Source organism: Poecilia reticulata, linkage group LG5 (assembly GCF_000633615.1).
Source record: "Poecilia reticulata strain Guanapo linkage group LG5, Guppy_female_1.0+MT, whole genome shotgun sequence".
Classification (NCBI taxonomy): Eukaryota; Metazoa; Chordata; class Actinopteri; order Cyprinodontiformes; family Poeciliidae; genus Poecilia; species Poecilia reticulata.
In genome coordinates this window covers 28089717-28098211 of record NC_024335.1, presented here as the reverse complement: position 1 = coordinate 28098211, position 8495 = coordinate 28089717, and the positions used below count along the sequence as shown (strand labels likewise).

Sequence of the window (8495 nt, the reverse complement as noted above, 5' to 3'; positions counted from 1 at the left end):
GGACTGCCTCCTTAATAATCTGCTATTAAGTACTTATCTGAGATAAGTACTGATGTTGGGAGTGTCATGAATGCTTCAGCGGCCATCTTGTATCCTGGCTCTGATTGGTTGCTTCTAGGTAGAAGGCAGAGGAGCTGGACTGTTTTGTGTAATTCATAACAAACCGTCACAACATGGTGACAATTTCAACAAATAAGTAAACAGATCTTATTTTATTTTATTATTTTAATAAAAGTTACATACCGCAGCTTTACCTCAAAAACAACATTGCAGAAAAACCAACGCTGCTGGATTGTCTTTTCAATATTTTAGACACGCTCCATGGAAACATTTGTGAACACGTTGATTTTCTGGGGGGGAAAAAAATCTGCGAATCAGTGAATCTGCCAATACTGACCAGGAATCTGTTGTACATTGATGCTGTTGCATCCTTTTTTATTATAATGACCAGTTCTGATCAACTAAAGAGAGGTTTCCTAAACCGTCTGTGTGTGGCAGATAGCCGTGCTCTGGCTGTAGGAGGAATGGCCGCTGACCTGCTCCCTCGCAGCGTCCTGCAGCAGTACGACCTCAGGAAGGACGTCTGGGCGCTACTTCCTCCCATGCCGACTCCTCGCTACGACGCCAACTGCCACCTGCTGGGCAGCAAACTTTATGTTGCAGGTAACGCTCCAGAATAAACAAACTTTCTACTCTGTTTTTGGCGTCTTTTCCAGAATAAAAAGAACAAAAAAAAACATGCAATTGTTTTCCTGAAGGTGGTCGCCAGTGTAAGCGGCCAGTGAAAGCTTTTGAGGTGTACGACACAGAAGCACGCTCCTGGACCTCGCTGCCTGTTCTGCCATGTAAGCGCACCTACGGGGGTGTGGTATGGGACTCTGCTGGGAGGCTGTGTCTGCTGGGAGGATTACGGCAAGGCGGAGGACACCAGAGCTCCAAGTTCACCAAGAACGTCAATATTTTTGATACCAATCAAGGTACAGAAACACACCTGTTGTCTTCAGGGGTTTTTGTTTGTTACAGTGTTTTGGCCGATCTCCAATCTTTAAAAAAAACCTGACCTTTAAAATCGCCATTTCCTATTTTGGCCGATACCGATTTTTTTTTTTTTTTTTTNGTCTGTCGGGCTCGGCCTGTCGGAGGGCAGTCTGTCGGGCTCGGCCTGTCGGAGGGCGGTCTGTCGGGCTCGGCCTGTCTGAGGGCAGTCTGTCGGGCGCTGCCCGTCGGGGGGCAGTCTGTCGGGCGCGGCATGTCGGAGGCCTCGCTCCTTTGCTTTTCATCTTTCTTCCTTATTAACAGTGAACCGAGCAGTAAGCAATCATGTGCAAAGAAAAAAAAAACAAAAAAAGATTTGTGTGGGGAAAAGAGAGAGGAACCCAACTGTTGCTATGGCAACCTGTCCTCGCTCGCTGAAAAACACCCAAAAAAAACGAGGGAGATTTTATTTTGAAGGACGCTCTTCTTTGTCTTCCCTCTTTGTTCTTTATTTGGGCGCCTGAGAGGTGATCAAAGGTGCGACAGGTAGATGAAGCGCAATAATAAAGCAGACAGAGTGGGAGGAAGGGGAGCCGGGGGAAAAGGGGAAGTTGGGGGAGGGAGGATGTGGAGCTCAAAAGGACAAACTGCTGAAAGACTCTTCTGTCTAAATCACAGAAGTCCAATTTCAGTCTAAAGTCCTGAAAAGCCGCCCGACTCCGGCGGTCATGGTTAGTGTCGCTCACCGTCTGCGTGACAGAAGGTTTTTTTTCACGGCCACAATTTAAGGTAGAGGCAATAAAGCCCCGCGATGCATTGTGGGTTTATTCTCCACGCTTCCTCTCTCTCATCAGTGATAAACCTCCACCCCCGTTCCTCCCTGGAAATAAAAAAAAAAAGCAAAACACGCATGTAGGCACCAGAAGTGGGTTACGTGCAGGAAACAGAAAGCTCTTGAGGGATGACAGGGTGGGAAAAAAATAAAAAATTAAAGATACAAGCGCCTGACATCACAACAACAAAGATAGGAAATTTAACAGGAGAGATGGCAGATCAGTCTGCAAGGCCACAGCTGCTTTTTATGAGGAGGAGATGAAGACTTCAGGTTGGAGGAAAACAAACAGATTGACGGTGAAAGGGAGAGGTGTGCAAGTTAAAAACACAGCTGCTCTGATCCGTCCTGTGTGTTATGGTAGGTTGTGTTAACTTTTACTGTGTGACGAGATGATTCAGAGTGAAAAGAAAAATGTGTACGAAGATAAAAATTGACGGATACCTAAATTAGCTGGTTAAATAAATGTCGTCAAAGTAACAAAGTTTTCCTGGAGTGAGTGGAAACTCAGATTTTAGCTGGAGATCTGACAGTCAGTCAGCCAGTGACCGTATCTGAGCTCAAATACTGAGAAATTGGATTCTCCTGTGTTACCGAGCTGGAAAAGGATTCATGGTTTTCGATTTCGCACTGTGGCATGTTGTTTCACTCCTGCTGCAAACCTAAAACCCCAACACAAAATCCACAGCAAGCAGCTGCATTCAGAGGTTTCATATTTAGTAGAATTCACTTCAATCCAAATTCAGAAGTACTTCATTGAACCCAAAGAGAAATTAAATGATGTCATAACTCATACATTGCACTGCAAAAACTGAAAATCTTACAAAGGATTTTGGGTCTATTTTCTGGGGCAAATATCCTAGTACCCTGGAAATAAGAAAACACAAACTTACTAGTAACTTTTTAGCGAGATAGGAGATTGGTTTAAGTCAATAATTCCTTAATTTTGATGAAAAGGTTTTTGTTCCAGTGGCAGAACATGGAAAAAATTGGAATAATCTGCCAGTGGAACTAGTGAATTTTTAATCATTATTAAGAAATTATTTACTGCTGCATCTTGCTAAAAAAGAAAGTCACTTGTACGTCAGTTTATTGTATTTCAAATGTACTAATATTTTTACACTAGAAATTGCAACAAAGTGATGACAACTTAGTTTTTGGTTTAAATTAAGTTAAAATGTACAAATCTAACTAACTTAAGTTAAAACCCTCCTGTTGTCCTCATTTTCTGTGTATAGGGAAAACACATACAAATCTCGGTCATTTTGACCCGAGGACAACAGGAGGGTTTTAAAGCAACGTTTTACTTTGACTTTACTTGAAACAATTGAGTTAAAACCAGTTTCCATCCTATGTCTGATCAACTCCGTTTATTATGTTCATCCAATTCAGTCCGTTAAGTTTATCCAACTCAATTTACTAAGTTTTCATAACTTAATTCACAAAGTGTTTAATATGACAAATTTAAGTCACTCTTACTCAAATCATTTATTTGTGTCTAATAAATAATTAAAATCAACAGTCAGATCTGTCTTCAAGCTGAATCTGACTGCAAAAAGTTGCTCTATGACGATAAAATGACTGTGATGACATGATATAGGCTCCGTGTCTCTGCAGCAGAGATGATACAGCAGCGTGTCCTGCATAATGCTGTTGGTTGATGGAAAGCTCAAGCTCTGCTAATCAACCTCACCTGCTTTTGCTGCTCCTCTTTAACAGTGTTCTCACAGCATGTAGTCCGGTGGGCTCGGTTCGGTTGGGGACAAAAATTGCAACATTTGTTACATTTCAGCTGCTGTGGTTCTAGTTCACACTGCACTGTGTGAAACCAACCAAACTCTTTGACAAACCTGTTCCCCTCCTCACCTTTGGTGGCGCTGCACCAAGTGAAAGAAACTGCACAAAAACATCTGAAGACACAGAGTGCAACATCCTGCTAAACAAAAAAGTCAGATTTAAGCAATTGTAGGATTTCTCTTGTCTTTGGTAAAAGGCCATGAGCCATCTCTACTGGCAGCACTAGACTTGAGTGTCTGTTTTGATTGAATTTATCCCAGAAATGCCCTGCTGCTTCCTGCTGCAAAAGGAAGCAGTCCAAGTGTGCATGTGTCTGCTTGGTGTTTACATCATGCATTGGAACTGCACCAGAGTTTGCTTTTTTTCGATCCACATCAGATTTTGATTTTGCATTCACGCTTCCCGAATGAACCGAACCTTTTAGGCAACCAAGCTGGATAATAATTCCTCTTTTGTCTCCTATAACTGCTAAAATGCTCTAAAAGTATTTATTGTAATGCAACAATAAATCAAAATCACGTTTGTGTGTGTACTTCATGACACACAAATGATGTGACATGCAGAAATGACGCCACGCTCCCGTGAAATCGTTAATATTGCTAATTCTTGTTCAATATATCACATAAGTGTGTGTGGGGGGGAGGGGTAGATCAGCAGAGCTAAAAACACAGGCAGACGTTTTCAATTTGATTGTAAAATTCAAAAGTGGAAACAGAGGATGGTGAGCAGAGCGTGAAAAAGAACTATTCCCTCCACTGACAGATAGCTGACAGCCCGCATCCCAGCCGGATGAAGGGTTCCTCCAATCATCTGTGGAGAGACAGGCCTGAGTCTCTGAGGTGAGCGCTGGACGACACAGGCCAGCGTTTCTCTGGCTGACTGGATCAACCTGCTGAGCGTCTGCAGGAGCAAGAAACCAAAGAAAGGAAAAAAGAATCAGTCTTTGTGCTGTTTTAAAAGGACTTTATAAAAGAGTGTTTTGTTTAAAACGTTAAGTTACAATAGTACTTTCATTTACGTTGAATAATTAAAGGGGCACTGTTATGACAAATTGACTTTTTTTTACTTTACATCTTATGTTATTCTCTGATCAAAAACATAGCTGGAGTGTTGCCTAATTTTATGCATGTTTGAGAAATCTATTAATCTCCATGTGGAAAATGTTTATATCGCACCGCCTTCAAGATGAAGCTGCTCCTCTGAGCTGCAGCTTTCAATCTTCTGAGCTTCCACCTCACAGAGCAGCGCTCCCCCAGTCAGCTCCTTCAGACTAGCCAGCAGCAATTAGCAAACACCTGTTAGAACTGCACATCTACTACATTATAGGAGCTACTTCTCAGTGCAACGCTGTTAAAAACATTGTTAAATTGTTAATAGATGAGCCATGTTGTGATGACTTCCTGAAGGCGGAGCTTCAGGAAGAGCAGGAGTTTCTTAAAGAGGCAGAGGCCCAATTTCAATGCTTTAAAATACAATGTCAAATTTCTATAAAGTCATATTTGATAAATACAGCATTTTTATAACAACTGACGGTGACAGATACTCGATTGTTCTTTAAAAAGGCACTCTGTGCATGGAAAACACATAATTTTGCCCCTTTAATAATTGTAGATACTGACTTGTAGCTTTTTTTCAGAATCTTTAAACCCTTTAACATTTTCTCATATTTTCATTCTACAGAACAAATTACCCAGTAATGTACTTAAATGTATTCATTTCCAGTGGTAGTTCAGCTTTTGAAGGCCGTCCTGCTGCAGCTCTGGTCAGTGCTGTCCTGCTGCAGCTCTGGTCAGTGCCGTCCTACTGCAGCTCTGGTCAGTGCCGTCCTGCTGCAGCTCTGGTCAGTGCCGTCCTGCTGCAGCTCTGGTCAGTGCTGCATCCTTATGCTTTTTAAAATACATGTATTGTTTCAGGTGAAGCAACAATTGGACTGGAAGTTTAATGCAGCATAAAGTTGGAGCTCAGATAATGCAGATAATGTCTGAAAACAGAGTTTAAGTAGATCTTCATCTTTACAGAGTCTCGCTGCGTTGCCGTGGAAAGCGCTGACGTTGCATAACGGGAGGAGCCGGAACGTCACACTGTGCCGGGATGCATGTGGGAATACTAACAGGCTTCTTCCTCCTCCTGCTCTGTTCTGCAGGGCCCAGCACAGTGAGATGACAGAGTGTCCAGTCGGCCTGAAGTTCCCCTGACTCTTCAGCAGAAACCTTCAACAGAACCTGAGGTCCAGCTTCGCCCACTCCTGCTTCCTCCAGCCCCCTGTTTCCTGACCCCTCCTCTGGTCCCGGGTCATGGCGCTCCCCAGTGCCAACGAGTTCCACTGGCAGAGCCTGGCACGTCTGCCCTGCGGCCGCGTCTACCACTCCCTGTCTGATGTGGGGGGGCAGATGTACATGCTGGGGGGCTGCGATGCTGCGGGGCGGCCGTGCCCCGGACTGGACCTGTACTCCCCTGAGGTACCAATCAGTACCACCTGGATGCTGATGCTGCATAATTAGACATATTTAACTTTTTTAATCATTTTTTTATGTTCTCTAAAAATGAAGATGTTTTGGTATGATAATCATATTAGGAATGATTTCTTTTTTTTTTTTTTTTTTTTTTGCTAAACTTGATGGGTTTTTATGCATATTTTTGTAATTTTTTTACAATAGAATACTGTACATTGAGAAACTTCTGCACTCTTACACTGTTTACCTGAAGTTCTCTGGGTGAAAACTACAGGCCCAACATTCCTACATGTGAACAATATCTGGCAGATGGTAAAAATATAGTTAAAAAAGTAAACCTTTACACTTTTGATGTGATAATATAATTCAGGCGGGGAGGGGTCAGTGGCCACGCCTGCCAAGGGATTGGTTGTTTCAACAACTGTGGAACAAGCAGTTCCCCTCCAAAAAGGTGGTGACGGCAGTGACAATATGACTCTATACTCTTATATTTATTAACATAGCAAGGCTTTAAAGAATATAGCATTTGAAAAACATCCATCCATCCATTTTCTTGCACCCTTGTCCCTTAGTGGGGTCAGGAGGGTTGCTGGTGCCCATCTCCAGCTAACATTCCGGGTGAGAGAAGGGGTCACCCTGGACAGGTCGCCAGTCTGTCACAGGGCAACACAGAGACACACAACCACGCACACACACACACACACACCTAGGGACAATTTGGAGAGGCCAATTAACCTGACAGTCATGTTTTTGGACTGTGGGAGGAAACCAGAGTACCGGAGAAAACCCACCATGCACAGGGAGAACATGCAAACTCCATGCAGAACAACCAGGGCCGGGAATCGAACCCAGAACCTTCTTGCTGCAAGGCAACAGCTCTACCAACTGCGCCACTGTGCAGCTCATTTGAAAACAAAAGAAAATAATTATTTTGAAAACACAGATGTTTGGAATCAAAGTGGCTCAGTCTAGCCTCCACAGGAAATCAGCACAGGTGGTTGATGTAGATGGAGACTTTATTTTTATTGTAATTATTATTTATTTATTAGGGAGAAATGATCACCTCGTTACCTTGTGTTCAGGGGGACCGCTGGATAAGCTTGGCCCCCATGCCCACCCCCCGCGCAGGCGCGGCTGTGGCCGTGCTGGGGAAGCAGATCCTGGTGGTGGGCGGAGTGGGGGAAGACCAGCGCCCTCTGAAGGTGGTGGAGATGTACAACACGGAGGAAGGCAGGTGGAGGAAGAGGAGCGCGCTGCGGGAGGCCCTGATGGGCGTGTCAATCACTGTGAAAGGTATCCACGGTTACGCAGTAACTCCTCTGCATTTATCTTCTTACTTGCTGTGAATCCTGTGAAAATGAAACATCTTCCAAAGAAGAAACAAGTGCAGCTCTTCAATCAGATAATAATGATGAAAAAGGAAAGATGTCCACAATTTTCTCATTTTGTCTAATTAAGGAGCTGCTTTAATCAAGTCCAATTTGATGTGATTAAAATTAAATTGCCCAAACAAAAATCACCATCAATCATCTCACATTTGTTCAATGGGCTTGTTGCTGAGCAGAAATAAACTTGGTAATAACTGCCATGCTAAAGTTTAGCTGCTTATGTTCTATAAAGAAAAGTGCAGACAAACAGATTCATGTAAAATAATAAGAAAAAACAACAAATGAAAGGGGAAGAACTGGATGAAATATGGTGTAGAGCTGTAGCTGAATTGAAGAAGTGTCAGGTGTTTGAAGCCCCGCTGGCAGCAGTTAAAGCTCTCAGTCTTCTTGGATGAGTGTGTTGAGGCTTTTCACACCTGCAGTTTATCCCGTTCATCCCAGCAGATCCTCCCAGGCTCTGTCGCTCCCGTGAAACTGCCGTCTTCAATTCATGTCGAGCCAAACAACCCAGATTTAGTTCCCGTGGAACATCTGTGGACTGACCTGGATGGGAGGGACGCTTTAAATTTTTTACAAATGCTTGTAAATCTTTGATGAGCTTAAAATAAAAAAAAAACAAGGAAGCGTAGGCATAACATGTAATGAAGCCGTAACAGGGGTTGAGGTAATTTGTTAAAATATAACCACAAAGACACATGTGGACAACATTCTTAATGTTTGAGACGCACTCAGTTTTGTTTGCTCATCACTTCTCTATTAATTCTACGCCTGAAAAGTACCGAACATCTGAGCTGCAACACAACCACACAACATGTGAAGCATTTCTTGGACCAGGAGGTCCGCCCATAAAATGTTACTGAACTTTTAAACAAAACGTCAATGTCACTAATGCCTGGATCACACAGCAAGATAATTATGATGATTTTTGACTCAATTCTTTCCCCTCTGAGAGGCTTAAGGACGCACAGATTTATCAGGATGGCTCTTAAGAGACATTCCTGCTGTGTGTGCGTGCGTGCGTGCGTGGGTGCGTGCGTGCGTGCGTGCGTG

General features: G+C 43.3%; 1 protein-coding gene across 1 annotated transcript in view; it reads left to right on the top strand.

The window, feature by feature from the left end:
- The first annotated feature begins 428 nt into the window (after positions 1-428).
- The window catches only part of klhdc8a (kelch domain containing 8A), a 38168-nt gene continuing 30101 nt past the window's right edge, over positions 429-8495 (top strand). The window contains exons 1-2 of the mRNA XM_008410250.2: positions 429-663; positions 759-977. Of these exons, the coding sequence (XP_008408472.2) occupies positions 444-663; positions 759-977 (439 nt within the window). The 5' untranslated portion in view covers positions 429-443. The remainder of the gene's footprint in view (positions 664-758; positions 978-8495) is intronic.